Source organism: Cydia fagiglandana, chromosome 15, assembly GCF_963556715.1.
Source record: "Cydia fagiglandana chromosome 15, ilCydFagi1.1, whole genome shotgun sequence".
In the NCBI taxonomy this organism is placed as follows: Eukaryota; Metazoa; Arthropoda; class Insecta; order Lepidoptera; family Tortricidae; genus Cydia; species Cydia fagiglandana.
This window is the reverse complement of record NC_085946.1, coordinates 18,312,748-18,333,877: the sequence shown is the minus strand read 5'-3', so window position 1 is coordinate 18,333,877 and position 21,130 is coordinate 18,312,748. Positions and strand designations below refer to the sequence as shown.

At 37.9% G+C, this 21,130-nt stretch overlaps 3 protein-coding genes across 3 annotated transcripts; 2 read left to right on the top strand and 1 right to left on the bottom strand.

Moving 5' to 3' along the window:
• The first annotated feature begins 1,663 nt into the window (after nt 1–1,663).
• On the top strand, nt 1,664–13,033 carry LOC134671477 (protein Smaug). The gene is given in 8 exon segments (XM_063529343.1): nt 1,664–2,183; nt 4,166–4,358; nt 4,616–5,238; nt 6,554–6,763; nt 7,144–7,241; nt 7,531–7,661; nt 8,832–8,874; nt 8,877–13,033. Coding segments are annotated over 8 exon segments (1,710 nt in total). The 5' UTR covers nt 1,664–1,942; the 3' UTR covers nt 9,048–13,033.
• A 3,347-nt stretch (nt 13,034–16,380) lies between these two features.
• LOC134671466 (zinc finger protein 501-like) lies at nt 16,381–17,991 on the bottom strand. Its single transcript, XM_063529329.1, has one exon. The coding sequence runs from the start codon at nt 17,892–17,894 to the stop codon at nt 16,533–16,535; it is 1,362 nt and encodes a 453-aa protein (XP_063385399.1). The 5' UTR covers nt 17,895–17,991; the 3' UTR covers nt 16,381–16,532.
• A 544-nt stretch (nt 17,992–18,535) lies between these two features.
• Nucleotides 18,536–20,240, top strand: LOC134671465 (gastrula zinc finger protein XlCGF57.1-like). The gene has a single exon (XM_063529328.1). The coding sequence runs from the start codon at nt 18,651–18,653 to the stop codon at nt 20,052–20,054; it is 1,404 nt and encodes a 467-aa protein (XP_063385398.1). The 5' UTR covers nt 18,536–18,650; the 3' UTR covers nt 20,055–20,240.
• The last annotated feature ends 890 nt before the right edge of the window (nt 20,241–21,130 follow it).

Below are 21,130 nucleotides of genomic sequence, written 5' to 3'. Positions count from 1 at the left end.
ATAAGACGTCCGCTGCTGGACATAGGCCTCCCCCTTGGACCTCCATTCGTACCGGTTGGATGCGACACGCATCTAGGTCTTCCGGCTGCCTTAACAAGGTCGTCTGTCCATCTTGTGGGTGGACGTCCTACGCTGCGCTTGCTAGTCCGTGGTCTCCACTCGAGCACTTTTCGACACCATCGGCCATTCTCTGCGCGCAATGTGGCCTGCCCATTGCCACTTCAGCTTGCTAATCCGGTGGGCTATGTCCGGTGGGTGTATATAATCAGCAGTTAGATTATTTTTAAGCTAAAAATGACGATGATGATTGATTACAGTCTGCAGGGTTTGCAAATTGAAAGTTTTTTAAGCATACCAAAAAAATATTTTTGGCAGTATTTATACTTAATACAGCACAACAAAAATACTTTAAAAAATTCAGTTTATTAATTCATCAAATACAAATCAAAGTCAATCTTAAAATCTACTTAAATAATTTACATGCAATTTCCTAACTTAAAATCTAAACATATTACTAATATACTATCCTACTTACACTATCAGCCCCATTCCGACCCCCACCCAGCCCAAAAGTGCCAAAGATGCTAGCGGCATTACCGCGCTGGATGGCAAGCGATATCTGTTGGACTAGATAGGAGCCTGAACGGGGATCGCCTCCTCTGTCACGTAGACGCCGCCCCAAGTCTCTAATCAACCTCTTGGCCTCCGAACACCACGGCCCCGCAGTTTCCACCGCGACCGGAACAAAATCGTACGCTGGTTCCAGGTTGGCGTATTTTAATCGTTCTTTAAAAAATATGTCGCCGGGAATTCATGCCTTTTCAGCTCTTTTCAGTATGTTCATCTATGCATACGTAAGAGCCTGTATAGATTAGCTACCTACCGCTTTCCGAAAGATTTTTTCTGTCTGTCATAGGCGACGCGACACGGTGGTCTCGGATTGTACAAAGATATTGTACAATTTGCGGATTATCCCGCTTTCGAGACCTCTTTGATGTTCTTAACATGCTAAACAGAACCTTATTTGCATGATCTTAAAGATTTTCATACAAAATAGCAAAAAGAATAAAGGTAAAGACGCAATTCCTTTTTGCAAAAGTGTCGAGACAGTGATTGTTTGAATGAATACACTTGAAAAGCAACAAACAGTTATGTTGCTTTTGGAAGGTTGATTTACTTAGGACTTCCCCATCCCCAATACAAAGAAGCTTTTAGGATTATGTTCCTACTTTACTTGATATTGTAACTTTCAACTGTTTGGTTACGTACCTAGGTACAGGCGTTGTATACTGTCATAGTTAAAAAAAAACGCTAGGTATTGTTTATTTATTGTACATTGTTGATAAACTCACTTTAATTATAAATAACTGGAAGCATTTAGATTAAATTAAAGACTTGTAAATATTGTTTAATATTAGACAACGCATGCTACGCCATCTTGTGTCAGATAGCAGTACTATTATTATGTCACCTTTGATTTTAGTGCCATCTATCGTCAAATAGTAAACAGAAGACAGTACTTTCATAAAGCTAAAACAATACTAGTAACAAATCATTAAAAAAATACAATATTTTAAATACTTGTAAAATATTGGTTTTAAACTTTGTTTTAAGCACCGAGATTACTAAATATTTGCGAATTGCCTTAAATATTTTACCCGACTGGCGGTACAAATTTTCTGTAATGGCAACAACTAGTCAGCCATTTTGGATTTTAGTAGTTAGACGACCGTCCGTCTCAAAAAAACAATTGTTTTCAATCTACCTGTTATTTATACACAAATATAACGCGAGTGCAACGTATCAAACCGACCGACATTCTCGCTACTTCAGCGTCCGGACCGAGTCTTGACCACTGCTCGTTGCGGCGGGCCCGATCAGCTGTCAGGAACCTTTGACGTGTAGAACACAAACAAATTTGTTAACGTGCTATGCTGTTAACATGAACGCCACTTTTTACGAGCAACTGGGCGGCGTTGCGGGGGTTTTTGAGCAGTGGGGCGCCTGCGAGCGGACGGTGGTCGCCTGCGCTTTGGCGCGGCGAGTGCCCGTGCCGGGGCTGAGGCTCCTCCAGAGGGCTGTGGACGCAGCTCTAAGAGACCACGGGCCTGACGAGAGACTCGAGAGGGACGCTAATGACGAGACGGTCCTCGCCGGGCTACTTGATGATGACGAAGATGAGGGTAAGTCGAGAAACGCAACGGCGAAATTTGAATATCAGCCCACTCATTTTCAGTGGGTGTTGTTACTGAATCAAATGCGATGTCTCTGCCCTTTTATAATCTTTTATATATTAGTGAGATTAGTATAGTTAATGCTCTCACCTGTTACCTAGTTCCTCTTCTTTAGATGGATTTGATATTACCATGTTGAGCTACCCTCACTGATAATGTTTCGTGGAAATTAAACAATAATTCTGGTATGTATTTTGATTCCTTATGTATCTTAAAACATACAGGGTGTCGATTAGTAATATTTTTGATTGTATTACTCATCTTTAAAAAAGCTTCTTATCTTATATTTGTGGGGTCGCTCTGCCAAAACAGATGGATGGATACTATAAGCATGTAAAGTATGAAATTTAAGATATTCTGAGCTTTACTTTGATCAAAGTCAATCCTCTAAATGCAATTTTAAGTTTATTTTTGTACTTTCATGTATACATATTATTATTCATTTCCTGTATGACTCACACACTGCAATTGGCCATTCTTTCTTAATTCCAATGTGTTGTTACCAAGCAAAAGATAACTTGTTTTTGTTTAGTAAAGTATAAGGCTTGCTCGGAAGACTCGTTTCTGTCTGTTTGGAATAATTATGATGAAGATTGATAAAAATCTACCGTATGTCCTTCCCTGGGCCTCAAGCTATCTACATACCAAATTTCATCAGAATCAGTTCAGTGATTTAAGCGTGAAGAGGTTACAGACAGACAGAGTTACTTATGCATTTATAATAGTATATAGTAGAGATTGACAGTCGAGTCATTACACTACACTGTAGTGTATCATTAGCTTTATCATGGCACAAATTAAGTTTGTCTGAATAAATACTTGTATTTTGGTTATTATAAATCATGACTTTTGGCTTTATAGGAATCTAATTGGATTCCATTTAACTTTGACACCAAAATTATAGTCATAGTGGATTACACACCTCACCTATATATTATTTGACAATACTTTTGTCAAAAAGTAATTAGGTAGGTATAAAGGTTTCAAAAACAGGTTGCACTTCGGGGAGTGTGCCCAAGAGCTACACGAGCTCATTCCACCGTCCCCATTCTACCATCGGACTTTTAGACGCACGGCCGGTTTCCATCCTTACTTGGTAGATATTCCGCCAATTCGCACTAAGCGCTTTGCTTCTACTTTCCTTATGCGCACTGCCAAGGAATGGAATTCCTTGCCGGCGTCTATATTTCCGTGCTCTTATAACCCGGCAACCTTCAAATCAAGAGTGAACAGGCACCTTCTGGGCGAGCTCGCTCCATCGTAGGCCACGTCTACGCCTCGGCTAGTCTGTGGCCATGAGTAAACCCATGCAGAAAAAAAAAAAAAAAAAAAAATGACCTAAAAATGTTGTTGAACAACATGTACAGTAAAAGTTTTATGGTTGTACTGTGGGTGGTTACCCACATTGCCATCCTAGTAGTAAGAGAAAAGTGGATACTTACTTATGTTAGGGAACTTACTACATACTATTTTCACAAATAAATAAGTTGCAACAAGTAAAACATTACCTATAATTATGATTAAATGCTGATAACTCAGGACTCTTTCATAATGTCTTCAGGGTGACATCATCAAAATTATTGTTTCCTTGTCTTGCTACTAATTACCGACCATTACAGATGTAAATTGTTTGCAAGTCTAGATGCAAATATTGCATCATTCTTGGTCACTAATTTTTTTATGATTTGAGAGTTGTATGCAAAAATGCATATGGTTTTAAATCACAAACATTGAAGGTAAAGAAAACAGTAAGCCGGCCTGGTTCACTCACAAAATTTCATTAGCATCGGTTGAGAAATGCGATCTGTAGAGGAGAACAGCCACACAGACATATGAAAGCATTCTGTCCCAAACGTCAAACTGAACTGAAGATGCTTCGCTCGCGATTCTCGCTCGCTCTGACAATTATTATAATTGCAATTGCATTGCAGGCGAATGTCTCCGTCGTCTGCTGACGCTACTCCCGCTCCTGCGGACAGACAACGCGGCCGCCAAGGACCTCTACGTGTCGGCGGCGCCGCGGCTGGTGCAGCGGTGTGTGGACTCGCGACGGTTTCCTGAACTGTGCTTACAGTTGTTAAGATATTTGTTGGTGCATCCTGCGCTCACAGCTATGGATCAGAGGTATAGTACCTATCTATTGAAGTCTAGCTAGATGTCAAACTGTACAAAAGTAATAATATCACGCCACGTAGAGCGGGGCGATAATCGCTTTTAGTTCCCTCGTAAAAAGCGAGAAGTAGAAAATACATTATCCGGTTATCTAAGTACCATAAAAATAATTACACTAAAATCAAAATGCGTCAAGCCGAAAATACTCTTGTTAAGACAAATACGCTAAGCCCTTTAGCAGGCTGAATCCTATTAACTTTTAATTTCAGAACCCTAACACAATGGCTCCGCTACCTAGAAAATCACATGTCCGGCGCCCGACCTGACTCAGTTTGGCAACAGCCGAGCCTCCCCGAACACAACATATGGGGCGCCTCCACCTTCCGACGCACCATCGGCAAAAATGTCGACTATAGACACCTCACCGACCCCATAGAATTGACTTTCTCTACAGATTTACTACAAGAATCCTTCTCAAAGAACGGACGAGATGTAGACATAAGTTTAGAAGGAGACAAGCTAAACTTCGACGCTTGCATATCGCAGCCAAAATCCCAAAGATCAAGCAGCTTAACCCCACCTTCAACAAACTTCATACACATGTCTTCGTCCGCTGAAAATTTAGCAGATGAACCGTTCGTTCAGAAACCTAGAAGTTTTTCTTTATCGAGTGAACATAGTTTAGGAATAAGGCCTATCATAATGTATGGGACGACGGGGAGTGAGACAAGACTTGATGATTTGAGGTCGAATAAGTTTACAGAGTTTCCGGGGATGTTGACGGTGGCTCAGTGGTTAAAGAGCTTGAGGCTACATAAGTATGTGTGGTTGTTTACTAACATCAGCTATGAGCAGATGATGGCCATGGATGAAGAGTATTTGGAGAAATTAGGTGAGTATTTTTAATTATTTTATACCCTTTCACAGATACTGAAATAAGTTGCGTGACTCAAGTTGTCAAACTAATTATGTAGTAAAATTGATACATAAGTCAGTGAATTGGCCAATAAAACTGTCATTTTAATAGGGGCATTCCACGAGACTGTCGCTTACATAACGCAATTCTTCTAATACTTCTGGAAATGCTGAATAAGCAATATTGGGTCAGGTAATATTTCATGACTTGGCTAACAAATTGGCAGTATATTCTCGAGATTCACGTATTTTATTGAGGTAGCTGCCATACAAGGCAAAAGCGTTATGTAAGCGCCAGTCTCGTGGAATGCCCCAATATATGAAATATAAAACCATAGCTTCGTTCCATAAAATAATGCCTTTGCTGTGTATTTTCATCAATGTTTTTAAATAAGAATTGTAATATGGTTGTATGAAAGAGAAATCCCCTAAACTCCATGTTAAAAGCAATATTAATAAAAAATGAAGGTGATTTCTAATATAATATTTGAATCATAGACACATAAATATGATAATTATGAGAGAGTTGTCTAACTTTTTAGTCTTTATAGAAACAACATTTAGAAGCAATTAAAATTGGTCACTGTTTGGTAAATTCTCTAGAAAGTGTCCAGTTTTTTCTACTGCAGAATTCCCACTTATCAGAATATTATACAATATCAAAATAATGTTTGGTCTTTGTTTTTAATTGGAATCTTATCATAATATCATTAGTCATTTTGATAATAAAAAGTCGTAACATGGTTATTTAATAGTGATCACGGTTATACTTGTTTTGATACTCGTATCTTAGGTACTACGCGAATTTAATTGATCAAGAATTATATGGCATGGGATTTTAATTCCCTTATTTTCCTTTTTTAATTATTGTGATAAAATTATCTGACGATTCTAAAGTTGACTGAAACACGTCTATAAAAATACTTTGTCTTTAGAAGGAAATTTTATATTCTGTAAATAAAATCTTTGAGTTTTTCTAAAGAATCTTAAAAGAGTCTTTTAAAGTGAGTAAAACCGTGGCTAGTAAATGTTATTAATTGAATGGTTACTAGAGTATGTGTGGAAAGAGAAGAGCCGTGAAATGATGGGCCACCTTACATTCCACGATTCTTCTCTTTCCGCACAAACTTTAACAAATTTTATTTTTTATTTCCTGGAAACAAATCATCTTACACAATCAATAAATTTTTTTCTTTAGAGTTGAAGACAAAACTTTCGAAAATTCTTCAAAAAAGAAGAAGTTTATCATATTCTATTTTATATGTGACTCAGACACTTTTATTTTTTTTCAGGTGTAACAAAAGGCGCTCGCCACAAGCTTTTGCTCTCCATAAACAAACTCCACGAACGACCCGCCATACTAGACGGAGTGGCCGCCGAGCTCACCAGCGGAGCGCCCCAAGCCGCCGCGAGAGCCCTAGAGCGACTCAGACAAGTGTTGTTGAGCCCTATGCCTCCGGAGTCACCTCTACCGGCCCAAATAGTCAGTGTTTTGGAGACAGGTACGTTTAATAACGTGTAACACTGGATCTGAAGTAGCATGGTCTTTAGTACTGATCGGTGGAGTGCCCGGGGCCGCCGCAAGAGCCGTAGAATGACAGATAGCATCCAGAGTCATCTCTACCTGAGCAGATACATAGTGTATTGGAGACTGAGGGCCTACCGGGTTAAATTGGTCCTTAGAACTGATGAGTGGTGCGCCCGGGGCCGCCGCAAGAGCTCTAGAATGACTCGAATAAGTGTTGTTGAGCCCTTGGAGTCACCTCTACCGAAGCAGATAGTCAGTGTATGGAAGACTGAGGTTGTACCGGGTTAAATCGAAATTTTGTTAACAGGTATTTCGTGAAAGTATTTAGTTATCATGTATGTTTATTTGTTTCAGCATCAACATGTATCCCAGAAACCACAGTGCCGATGCGAGACATAGATGACGATGAACAGCGAGACCCCATGTCGTTACATTGTTGGCTTGTCGAAAAGGTATGTGGCATTTAATCGAATTTAAACTACCGTGAGCCATATTAATATTTAAGTAGTAGTTTTACATTCGCGTAACATTTTTCATGGAGCCTAGTGGATTTATTTATGCTTCATTCCTTCATTTATTTAGCCTTTATTTTCAAGCAGCAATAGTAGGTAAACAGTTTATTACTTCGTGAAGCTAGTTTTTTTTTGTTAATGATTATAATTAAGTTAAAAATAATAATTGTTAATGATAAGATTCATTGTATCAATAAACGATTTTGATTTTGATTACTTACACTCGCAGGCGCTCCACCACGGGTCGTTCCGCGCCGCCCCCCTGCAGGCGGCGCTGCGGCGGCTGCGGCACCGCCTGCCGCCGCGCACCTTCTACCGCCACGTCGGCGACCAGCCGCCCCGGCGAGCGCCCAAGCCGCGGTAAGCTACTTGTGCCTGTATTATTTGATATGGCATTCATGTTTGGGGTAAATAATATTGTGCTTATTTTTCTACTTGTTGACTTTAATGATTAAAGTAAGACTTCGTAAACGAAACTGTAGTTGTATACTTTTCACTATGGGCTCCCGATTGAACTATAATGATTTTTTACGAAACGTTTTATTCACTAGTAAGAAATTCGATCAATGATGAACAAGTCGTCAAAGAATAGAACAAAAGACATCAACGCGCTGTTATTTGATTGATAAGAAGTGCGTTGATGTCTTTTGTGTTATTTTTGTATCTACTGACTGAGATAGTTTTGTTTAATTATTTAGGTTTTATAGCAGGAAGAAGTTTCGTTTTAGTTAACTCGTAGAAAAAGTATTGTATACAATAGTGATATAATAAAGCTTTTTTCTCAAAAATGGACGGCAAAGTCGACTTTGCCATCTAAAAAATAGGTCGCGAAGCGCGGAGTTTATGGTCAGTCAAAAATTAAAAAGTTAAAAACATTGCAGTCTCGATTTTAGGACTGCAATGTTGCATACAAATTCCATTATTTGTAGAGTTCCAAACTTTTTAAAAGTTGAAATGGCCATATCAAATGAAGGCACAGGCCCATTAAACAGCCAAACAGATGATTAGTACCGCGACTATTTAGCTGTCTCAAATAGGTTGGCGTATTTTCGGCAGAAAAATACACTTCTATTTTTTTATTAAAAAAATAAATAAAAAGGCGCTAAGGGCTTTGTTCTGTGAAAATATATACGTAAGAATGTTGCTTTTGTAAAATATTTCTATGATATTTATATTTCTTGCACCATTTTTGAGAAAAGCACTATATATGACTCGGCTGGAAGGCTACTTGCTGGCTTCGGATTCAATTAAACGGACTCCCAAGGTCGTCCGTTTAAAACGAATCCTCAGCCTGCAAGTAGCTACTTCCGAGCCTCGACAATAATGTACTATTGATTTCGAGCCTCAGCTAGGGCCACTCGACAAGCTTCGTAGTTACCGACCGTTTCAAATTTAATACATACCTACGTCGGATGACGTCAACTACTTATCGGATCGTTCGGTTTACACATCAGTAAACCACGTCAGATTCTCCCGGGGATCACCAATGGTCAGGGAACGACTACTTTAAATATTAATTTTTGGTTGCAGCTGGCGCGCCGGGCCGCACTACCCGCGCGCCCCCCGCCCCTGGCTGCCCCCTCCCCCTCCCCCCTCCCCCACCCCCCCCCGCCGCGGCCCAAGTCGCACTCGTACCCGCCCTTCCCGCCCGCCGCCGCCGCCGCGCTGCTCCGCCCCGCGCCCAAAGACGACTACTCCAGCCTCGACGCGCTGTGCCTGCAGATGACCGAGCAGGCCATCAACTGAACCCGGGAGGTTGTACGATTTCACATTGGTATGAATTACGAAAACATTTCTACTGAAAAGTAGGCCCGGTCCCCGCCTCCTCCCCGCTTTGAGACTAAGCGGGCCATCATTTTTACATCGGTGTCGAGGATGATTTGAAATAGAGAAGGATTGTCGTGGTAAATTATGTAGCCGCAGTAAATTACTGCCATCTTTCTACCGAAGGTTAAAACTTTTAGAACGCCGTTTGAATTTAATCCTTATTCTTTCCCTGATATGTGTTAAATTTGTTTAAACTGGGCCAAAGGTGTGGTGCAATCTTTTCGAACGATAACGCCGTACCTTTGACCTAGTCCCGAGTAGATGATGTAATTTTTTAATATTTAACAAATTAAAAAATATCAGTGAAAAAATAAGGATCAAAGTCAGATGGCGTTCTAAAAGTTCCAATCTTCTGACGAAAATCGGTAGTAGATATACTGTGGCTTCATAATTTACCATGACAATAATTCTCTATACACTCTATTCTCTTTGTCGATATGAATACGTATAATATATAAAATGAAACATCTTAACCTATTTCTACTAAAAAGTAGTAAGAATTAGAGACCTCTGCCCCGCAACGTAAATTCGATTCCTAACAAGTTTCACCCTATTTCAACATATACACAAATGTAAATCAAAATGATGCCAAACATACCAATAGTTAAAATTCTAACATACCAATGTTAAATATTTATGCTGATAAGGTAGGGACGGTTTGTATTAAAATTATGAAAATGAAACACAAAACTCAGTTGCTAGAACGACTTTATTATGAAATTGCCTAAGTTTTATAGGCAGATATTATTGACATTTAATCAAATAATCAGTCGAAACATGTATAAATTATACTTGCATTATTATTAATTATTTTTATTCATTGTCTAATGGACCTAAATCGAATTATTCGCAATATGATATCTTAGACTAAAGTTATTTGCTTTGTAGCAATTTGAATGTATATTTATTATCAATTTTATGGCACAATTCATATGCATAGACATATAGATTTCTTAGCGGAATCCTTTATTTTAATTATTTATTTTGTTTGACAGTTCGCGATGTGAATTCGCACGAACTTATTTTTAAATAGGTTAAAGGTGTTAGACACAATCCGTATTTCGATCCAATTTTGCTTATCATGAGATGAGACAATCTTAACTAGGTACAACTAAGTTACGCGTCGTTTTCGACGCAACTTGTAAGAAAATATTAAATCAAACCATATTGTCTCTTTCATCAAATCAGATCGAAATTGGTTTGTGTAACTGCGACATAAATGTATTTTTTTGTAAATAAATGCTAGAGAAATGATAGGGTATGCTTTAAATTATATAGGCAATGACGAATAGATGCCTCGGAGAAAATACAAATTATTCCTAAGAGATAGTACCTTAACGTATATTTACGACCATTTAGCCGCAAGGGACGTTATGCTGTAGCTTTTTTATTAAAAAATATTTCGGTGAATGTAACAGTAAGCTTTCGACACGTTAAATATTGACCTGTAAAGTTTTAAAGTGGAAATGCATATGCTACACAATATTATACAGTAGTTAGTCAAATTCGCTATTGCACTCCACTCAGTTGACAGCAAAAACTTTTTACAGTGCTTGTGTGTTAGTGTTAATTACTGAGACTGAAGGTTTACAGCAGTACAAACAAGCGTAATAAAAATGGTCGATTTTGAAAAGAAATTTCTATCAAAACGACCCGTATTTATTTTGCCTGTGAGCGTATTTTTTGCTGTCAATATACCCGTATTTATTTTACCTGCGAGCGTATTTTTTGCTGTCAATATTTCTTTAACTTCACCGTTGATATACGTAATAATACTTAGAAATATCGCTTCCAATAGTATTCTAATAAAATTCGACGACATCGAGCTGTATTCTAAGGACCTACCGCTCACTATCGCTCTAACACAGCGGTTCTTAACCTTTTTCCATCCACGGACCCCTAGGAAATCAAGCACAAGTCCAAGGACCCCTTAATAATAAACTAACTGAATGCAAATAAACTACTTGAATACTACTACTTGAATATAAAAAAATCAGCAATACATTTGAGACCGGTGAGAATAGGTGAGACTGCGGCGGACCCCCGTACATATACTCGCGGACCCCCAGGGGTCCGCGGACCACAGGTTAAGAAACACTGCTCTGACATATTCGTGCGATAGAGAGGCAGGTAAAAAAAAACAGATTTTAGTTTTTCGCGGTAAGGCCTTTCAATTTCTCTTGTGCTAGGCGCAAGTTTGAGTTCAGCTTTTTGGCAGTTTGATATGAGAACGTTGTTAGATTTTTTTTTTCAATTGAAAATTTGTCATATTCTGAATTATACTATTCCCAATACATGAGATGATTTTAAAATGGCATTAACAAAACCCTAAACCGAAACTTGAATTGAGCGTTTTCATAGCAAATTGTAGATGTACATAACTAGTTTAGGCGAAACGGCCTAAATTGTACGTACGCGTGAAAGGGATAGCGAATCCCATTTGTCCTTTGTATGAACAGGACAAAAATATGTGTATGGTAGTTCCCTTGGCCAATAGTCCAGAGACTTTTCTGCGCGATACTCAAAAAATCGGGATCCAATTTATCGTGTAGTGTAATAGCGCTTTAAGTTTATCGTGTAAGCATCCGTCCCTTTGAGAGCTCGAAAGTACGGATGTATAAAGTTAGCATTTTTTCTAAGAATGGAATTTTTACGCGCGTTTTATTACATTAGTGAGGTTCGAAATGGTTTTTTGCGCGGATTTCAATCCGTCTTGCTTGCTTCAGTTAGGTAGTAAACTAACTATATTACTTTCTCTCTAGCAGATGCCTCTAGTTTTAAGAGGGTAAAACGCGCGTAGAAGATAGATCTTTAGAAAATAAGCCTAACCGAGGTAGCGTGGAAAGCCGGAGATGTGAATATTTGTGTCGGCAAATTAAACATCTAATAGATATATATGTTTATTTGATTTTGAGGTCTCAGACGTAACAATCTGACTGCACTTGTTTCATCTCTTGCGATCAGAAATGCCTTTTAACAGATTGATAAGATTTGTCAGTTAAATTGCTTCGTCTGTAGAGCCCATAATCCAGCGCGCCTATTAGTCGCATTTTTATGGTATATCGTTGGGGATAAACCTAATCACTCTCAAACTTGTCAGTCCATGGCGCGAGTCTTATCCACGGCTATAAACAATAAAACTGACCATAATAGGACAAATGTGCCGTTTTCAAACGGTAACTTATTGTCGGTTGTGATAAGGCATTATTCCCATGTGATGCGATTGAGGATATTATGATACATTTTTCCTGAAAACATCACAAAAGAAATGATAGTTTAATTTGTCGACTGATGTCGTGTTGTCGCTTGTGTCGTGTCGATTGTTGACTTTGTTAAATGTTATATCGCGTAAGCCGTGTACATCATTACGCGGTTATCACACTGATGACCCGCACGCCACTACGGTGTGTGAGCGAGACGGCGCTATAGCGGTATCCCGCTTACACATCATAGCGGCGAACGGATCGAATGTGAAGACCGTTAATGTAGTTAGACCTAATCGTTGACTGAATGCATAATTTATGTAATTTCAAAACTTTTTTTACACATTTTTATTAATTTATCAGCAATATTTATTTTGACTGGATCAAAAGTTTGATGGAACGTGTGCAATTTTGCGTATTTTAAGATTAATTGTAAATATGTTATTTGCGTAAATAAGTTATTGTTTTGTACAAATGAAATACCGTTGACCAGATTTAGATTAAGCCGATTGCAGTCTGTCTCAGGCCACCAAAATATAGTTTTTTAATAGACAAAGATTCTATATAGTAGCGAATATATTCCAAGGCTGTACCATTGCTTCTTTACTTGATTTCGGAGTTTATTGTTTAGCGGACTGTGATATGTGGTTTGTTTTACGATCATGTTTATCGGCACTAAGAATATAGCATAATGTGACAGTTGCTGGATCTTTTATTTGATACTACCCTCGCCCGCTAAGTTACATTGCCATAAGCCATAACCCATCCGCTAAACCCACCCTCCCGTTTAAGCGCTTCACACATCGTACATAACTAAATATTATTAATATTAATAAGTTTGTTATTCATTACGTTTATGGTTCTATTTAATAAAAAAAACTAAATATCATCTGAATTAGAGGGAAGAGGGCCTACCGAGAAAATCGAATTTGGTTATCTGCCTTTTTTGCACATTCGTGCAATAAGGAGACACAAATGACGGCATTTAGATTTTCACAGTAGACTCTGAATTAATATACATAATTGCATGCAGAATAATAATTATCTGCAACTAGCTGTTGCCCGCGACTTCGTCCGCGTGGAATTTTATCTTCAACTTTTACATCTTTAGTACCTATAATTTTCATATCCAAGCAATGTTGACATTAAGTACTTTTATTTTTTAGCTAGTTGTATGAAGTTTTAAGTCAAGTGGATTTTGATGTTGGTTGCTGAAATTACTTTTCTTGTATTCTCATAATGCCCTTATACAAAGATTCAAGTTCCGCACTCACAAATTATCTGATCTCCATACAAACTTTCAACCCCTTTCTCACCACCTTGGGGGATGATTTTCAAAAATACTTGAATTAGTTTTCATGTTTTTTAATTTAATACCTTTTTTTTGCAAAAAGTTCAAGTTCCTAGCTTAAAATTAAATTTACACCCCAAGACGAACTTTCATCCCCTTTTTAACCCCCTTAGGGGTTGAATTTCCAAAAAACGTTGCTTTAACTTTTTTTTTGTAATCGGCTATTATGTCTTTCTAAGTAGTTTCAAAGCATTTGTAATGGATTCAAACTTTGAACCCCATTTTAACCGTTAGGGGATGAATTTTACAAATTGCTGAAATCACTTTTTATTGTCTTCTAATAATATCCCCAAATACAAATATTCAAATCCCGCGCTCGAAAAAATGTTTGATATCCATACAAACTTTCAACCCCTTTTTCACCACCTTAGGGGGATGAATTTTCAAAAACGCTGAAATTAGTTTTCTTGTATTTTAATTTAAAACGTTTTTACAAAGTTTCAAGTTCCATGCTTAAAATAAAATTTGCACCCGCAGACGAACTTTCATCCCCTTTTTAACCCCCTGAGGGGTTGAAATTCCAAAAACGTTGCAATTACTTTTTTTTGTAATCGGCTATTATGCTTTTCTAAGAAGTTTCAAAACCATTTGTAATGGATTCAAACTTTCAACCCCATTTTAACCCTGTTAGGGGATAAATTTTACAAAACGCTGAAATTACTTTTCCTGTTTTCTAATAATATTTCTAAATACAAAGATTCAAGTCCCACACTCGAAAAAATGTTTGATATCCATACAAACTTTCAACCCCTTTTTCACCACCTTAGGGGATGAATTTTCAAAAACGCTGAAATCAGTTTTCTTGTATTTTAATAATATATCTTTTAACGAAGTTTCAAATGCCTAGCTTAAAAGAAAACTTTAACCCCATACAAATTTTCATCCCCTTTTTAACCCTGTTAGGGGATGAATTTTACAAAACGCTGAAATCACTTTTATTGTCTTCTAATAATATTATTACCCCCAAATACAAAGATTCAAGTCCCGCGCTCGAAAAAAATTTTGATTTCCATACAAACTTTCAACCCCTTTTTCACCACCTTGGGGGATGAATTTTCTAAAACGCTGAAATTAGTTTTCTTATATTTGAATTTGATACTTTTTTACAAAGTTTCAAGTTCCTAGCTTAAAATAAAATTTGCACCCGAAGACGAACTTTCATCCCCTTTTTAACCCCCTTAGGGGTTGAATTTCCAAAAACGTTGCAATCACTTTTTTTTGTAATCGGCTATTATGCCTTTCTAAGAAGTTTCAAAGCATTTGTAATGGATAAAAAATTTCAACCCCTTTTTAACCCTGTTAGGGGATGAATTTTACAAAACGCTGAAATTAATTTTCCTGTCTTCTAATAATATTCCTAAATACAAAGATGCAAGTCCACCACTCGAAAATTTTTTTGATATCCATACTAACTTTCAACCCCTTTTTCACCACCTTAGGGGATGAATTTTCAAAAACACTGAAATTAGTTTTCTTGTATTTTAATAATATATCTTTTTACGAAGTTTCAAATTCCTAGCTTAAAAGAAAACTTTCACCCCATACAAACTTTCATCCCCTTTTTAACCCCCTTAGGGGTTGAATTTCTCAAAATCGCTTCTTATCTCTTGTACACTTTATAAATGCAATCTGGTGTGCAAATTTCAACTTTCTGGCTTTTGTAGTTTCGGCTCTGCGTTGATGAATCAGTCAGTCAGTCAGTCAGTCAGGACACTTGCATTTATATATATAGATTATCTTTACCGTGTCTAACCTATAGCTGCGTTCCTGTCGTCAGTTACTGAATAAAGTAAGGTGTGTGAAGCGTGTACGCGAGTTTAAACCTATGCAAATTTCGACATAAAAAGTATACTATTTATCTGCCAATTTTATCCAGATCTGTTAAGTCCTGTGGGCCGATTTTTGAAATTCGACCACTCGATTTCGTGTAATTCGTTGAATGATATCTCCACCACTAGGCGTTTAAATTCTACTAACAGAATTGAAATCGAGTGGTCAATACCACTAGATTCCAAATTTCGAACGCTCGCATTTCAAAAATTAGCATTTTGCCGTTTTCCACCGACTTTCGAGTGACGAAATCGAGCGATCGAAATTCAAAAATCGGCCCCCTGTACGGATATGATGGTCGTTCTTGTCTACGTGACAGCGTGATAAAACGGTGTCCGTCACTTTCTATCCCATGGTGTTAAAAAGTGACAGTTATTTTATCATGTGGATAAAGATTGATAAAGCCATCCACCATCCATCCATCCATCCATCCATCTACATATATTATATATATCGTTTTCTTCTCTTCCACTTCCTTCATGTTGGCACTACTAACGTTCTGTCATCCGCTTCCCGCTTTTTTGCTAATCGTTGTATTCGTCATGTGTTTGTCTGTGATGTTCATAACAATTATTTGTTTTTAGGTTTCCCCAACTACATCCTCCCAAAAATGCAAAATTATTATACCGAACATTCTCCTCACGTGTGAAAGTCAACACCGACATTGGCAAATTCACCCTGTGCAAAATTGCAGGGAGTAAGCCAGAAAAAAAAAAAAAAAAGCCATCCATAATACGCCGGCTGATTGAGGAACAAAACATACGACTTGTTAGGAGGATAATCTCTTTCCTCCTTCCAAAAGGTCACTTACGAAGTTACGACAGTAATGTACTTAGTTGCAATAAAATTGTAAATAATAAGCAAAAAATAAGTTTACAGTTAAATTTTTTTATTGATTTTTAAAATCTAAAATTATTGGAATCCAGAACAGACTAGCATTTATAATTACCCTTTCAAGGTATAAAATTAGCTTAAAATTAAATTGATAAATAGAAATAAATTACGAATTACAATTGCATTTTATGTCAGTCTTTCTTTATGGGTTCCTATCTTATGTCTGGCAAGATCGTTCTTTCTGTAGAAACCTCTGGAACACCGGTCACAGGGAAATGGGATCCGGGTGTCATGGAGTTTAGCATTGTGGAACGCTAGCATAGGTCGAGACGGAAATGTCATCCCACACCCTTCTACGGGACACTTGTATTTGTCTGTGTTCTTATGTCTGAAGCTCATGTGGTGAGTTAAAGCCTTAAGTTCATAAAAGCTACTGGTACAAAGCTCGCATTTCAGAGGACGCTCCCCCGTGTGTCTCCATGTGTGTGTGTCTATATTTGGCACATTTTTACAACAGATAGTGCAGAAACCGGACTTTTCAGAATGCTGTGTCTTTATATGTAGCTTTAGATTGCCTTTTACATTAAAAGTCCGGCCACAGTAATTGCAGACAAAGCGGTTCGGCTCCGAATGTAAACGCAAATGTTTCTTCAGATTATTCTTATACTTAAACGGGGAATTACAAAGTGAACAGCTATACAGTTTCTCATTAGAATGGGACATAAAATGGCGTTTCAGTTTTTCTTTCGTACCAAACATTTTGCCGCAGGATTCACAGCCGTGAGACTTCTCCGAAGAATGTGTTTTCATATGACGTAACATGGCACTGCTTTGTGTGAACTTTGAAGGGCAAATGGTACAAGCATATGGTGTTTCACCAGTATGAGTCCTCATATGAACAGCCACGTCAGTTTTAGTATAAAACGCTTTACCACAATTTTCACACATGAATTTTCGCTCCCTCATTTTTCCAAAATGGTTTCGTTCTATATGCCTTTTTAAGCCACCTCTGTCAGAATACTTTTTATCACAGGAGGGACATTGGTAGGGCCTTTCTCCCGAGTGTACTCTAGTGTGTATGAGCAACGCCGACTGACTCGCGCAGACCCGACCACATACCTTACATGTGCAAGAGCTTTTTCCTTTGAGCCGTGTTCTCTTCTTGTACGCCGGTTTCGGCTTCTTCTCCTTCTTAACTTCGTCATAATCGAGATACGGATATTCCGTCTCATCTTCGTAGGCCGCTACCTCCTCATCTTCTTGTTTCACTTCGACTTTTAGCTTGCAATCGTCATTTTGATCGATTTCGGAAGCTTTGCAGCGTAATATTTGGTCTGAGGCTTCGCATTTTAGCACGAACTTGTAAGAGGCCGTCAGCTCCTCTTCGCAGGAGCCACAGATACGCGGCGGCAGCCCGTCGTCTTCAGAAACTTTTATATTCGCGCAACAATATAATATTTTGGCACAAATGGACACGCCAGTGTCATCAGTAAATATATACGAAGTTCCTTTATTTGTGCAACACAGTCGACAAATCTTTTGATCCATTTTCTGTCAGCATTCATTGAGGTGGTAATCAGGTAATCGTTTTAATTTCCATTAAATAAATCGATCGAGTAAAGATGGGCGAACTAAACAACATCGGTATTGGCCGCACAATTTGACATTGACATTTACGAAAGCTATTTCCACGGCTGAAACTAAAATAAGGATACGATTAAAAGCGCTCATATCAATAGTACTACATAACGTAACAATACAATATGTATAAAGAAAATTTCAAATTCATAAAAAAATAAAGGCTTACAAAAAGTAAGATAAAATAAAATGAAATCTGAAGCCTTTTACATAAAGTAACATTTTTCAAACTAAATGATACCCATTGTCTTCGTTTTATTGCGTAGCTTAAATAATCCTCACTTTCTATTTTCACTCCCATAAGATTCGTTCCACGCAGGTTTTCAAATTTCTTTCCTTACATTGAAAAGCATCTTAATTCTTAATATATACTTAAAGAAATTTTAGATGTTAATACAATAATGACATTATTTCTTTTATTTTGTTATTAAATAGAGAATTAAAGTTAAATTGTATTTTATAGCATTTTCAGTATCATAACCGTTCCATTTTAGACAAACTGTATTTCTTAAGGTAGTTTGATTTGACATTTGATTTGTGTAGTACAAAAAATAAAATAAAGCTTGTTTGTGTTTTTTAGTCCGATTTTGTGCCATAAAATTTAATCACTATGAAAACATTAATAGTGGAATCTTATTAGACCCCCAATTCCTGTAAGAAGATATAATGGATTCGAAAATTTGTCGAGTATGTCTCAGCAGACCGGGCGATACATCGCTGTTCGAAAAATACGATGGTTTGCCGTACAGCGACAAAATAATGGGGTTCGTAAAAGTTACTATCACGGAAAACGACGGACTGCCCAGCTCGATATGCCTCGGCTGCATTGCCGAGCTCTCTGTGTCATACGAATTCGTGCAAAAGTGTGAAGCTTCAGACCTGGCTTTGAAAACCTTAAAACTGGACAGTCAAAGAGAATCAGGGTTAAACATCAAGAAAGAAGACATAAAAGATGATCCAGATGAACCATACCTTAACTTTAGCTTTCTAGATGATGACTATGATGTTAACTGGGAAGAACCAGAGAATAAAATTAAAGAAAAGAAAGGTAAATATGTTAAGAAGAGGAAGAAAGGAAAAATGGAGCCGATACAGTGTGTCACCTGCGGGCAGATGACCACCAGTCCTTCAGCCATGGAGATCCACATGAGAACTCATACTGGTGAAAAACCATATTCCTGTACTACATCCTCATGTGATGCCAAATTTGCTACCAAAGGAGCTTTAAAACGACATTGCGAAACTTTTCACAGTGAACGAGAGAGAAAATACACTTGCGAGCATTGCGGCAGCAGCTTCTTTAGAAAAAACGAGATAATAACACACATTAGAGTCCACACAGATGAGCGTCCATACGCCTGCCCATTTTGTTCCAGAAAATTCCGGCAAATAGCTTCACTCATCCGTCACAAGCGGATTCACACTGGAGAGAAACCGTTTGCTTGTTCCATATGTAATAAGAAGTTTGCCGATAGAACTGTGGCCCGAAAGCATCTGCTAGTTCACAGCGATGAGAAACACTATAGCTGCCATCTTTGTCACAAGTCCATGAAAAGCAACAGTGCTCTAAAAGTCCACATGAGTCTGCATGTGAATAAGAAGCAAAATGTTTGCAACTATTGTGGCATGACATTCTCAATGAAAGGAAACCTCAAAACCCATATAAGACGGAAGCATTCAGAAAAATCCGGACAGTGTAATATTTGCTCAAAGACATTTTCAGATTTAGAAGTCCACATGCGGAAGCATACTGGTGAAAAGCCATTCATTTGTCATGTGTGCCAACAGAAGTTTGCTACGAAACGTAGTCTGACGCATCATTTAGCATTTAGGCATGAGAATGCGGCTAAATTCAAGTGTTCGATTGGGGAGTGTACAAGAACATTCCCTACTGCTCCTATGTTAGAGTTCCATTTGCTAAAGCAGCATACAAACCACACTCCGTATGTGTGTCAGCATTGTTCCCGGGGGTTCTTCCGGATGAGTGACCTGTCCCGACACCTTCGGGTGAGCCACATGGAGCTGCAACTCAAAGAACACAAAACCATCCTCACCCTTGGTGGTCCTTAGTTTATAGTTACTTTGCTAATGTATACGCCGACTGATATGTTAAGAATTCTAGTCATAGAATTAGTAAAAACCTAAAGTAATTAGTAGTAATTGTGCATTAAAGACTATAAAACTGTAATTTAATTACTGCATTTAAGAAAACTTTATTACCATTTAGTTCAAGAAGAAGTTATTTTTTTGCATTTGAAAAAGTAGTTCTATTATTACCATTTTAATTACCTAGGTAATTATTGTTACAAAATAATTATACCTACTTTTTTGCCAACAGTACGATTTTATTTATTGAAATCTAAATAGTAATCTAAATCGTAAGTTACGCTAGTGAGCGGCGTGTTTTTATTATAGACTTTATGCTGTTTGTAATAAGAACTAAAATGAAATGCATAAAAACCTCCTGTCATATCATTGACCTGAAAAATGCAGTAAGTTAAAAATCTTAGTCAACTGTTAGGTAAAAAATATACCTACATAAGTGGTACCTCTTTCGTTGAGCGCAAAAACAATTAGAGCTAATTTTCTGTTACCAACTAGAACATTTGGGTGAAGCCACTCAACACACTTGCAAGGTTTCCCGTCACACCAAATTTAATTAATACCAACTGACCCGATTTAACATCGAAAACCTTCCAATTCCGCCCATCCTGTCTAGTCCGAGAGGGAAACGACCCTTACCACCGGAGCGTAAATCCTTCGAATTCCAAAATGGCGGGAACCACCGTCGGTAAAACAGCGCGTCGGTAAAGCAGGTGTTGTGAGGTGTTATGCCCCTTTCTCTTTTCTACAGGTAACGTTATCGGGCCCTCTCACTCTCGCGGTTGCGCGCGGCCAGGAGAAGCGCGGGTGCGGAGGACTTCATGTTTTGTAAGTGTTGTTTACATTCCTATTTTTGAATACCTAATTCGTAAACGAGAAAACTTACCTACGCGCCATGGGTTTGATTTATCTTGTTCACAGATTATGATAAGGGCCTTACGTAGTGTACAAGTGGTTAATTCAGTGTTAGAGTATCTACCTTCTAAATCAATAATCTTTTATTATTGTGAAAAATTGGAAATGCCACAGTTTTTCAATCTACG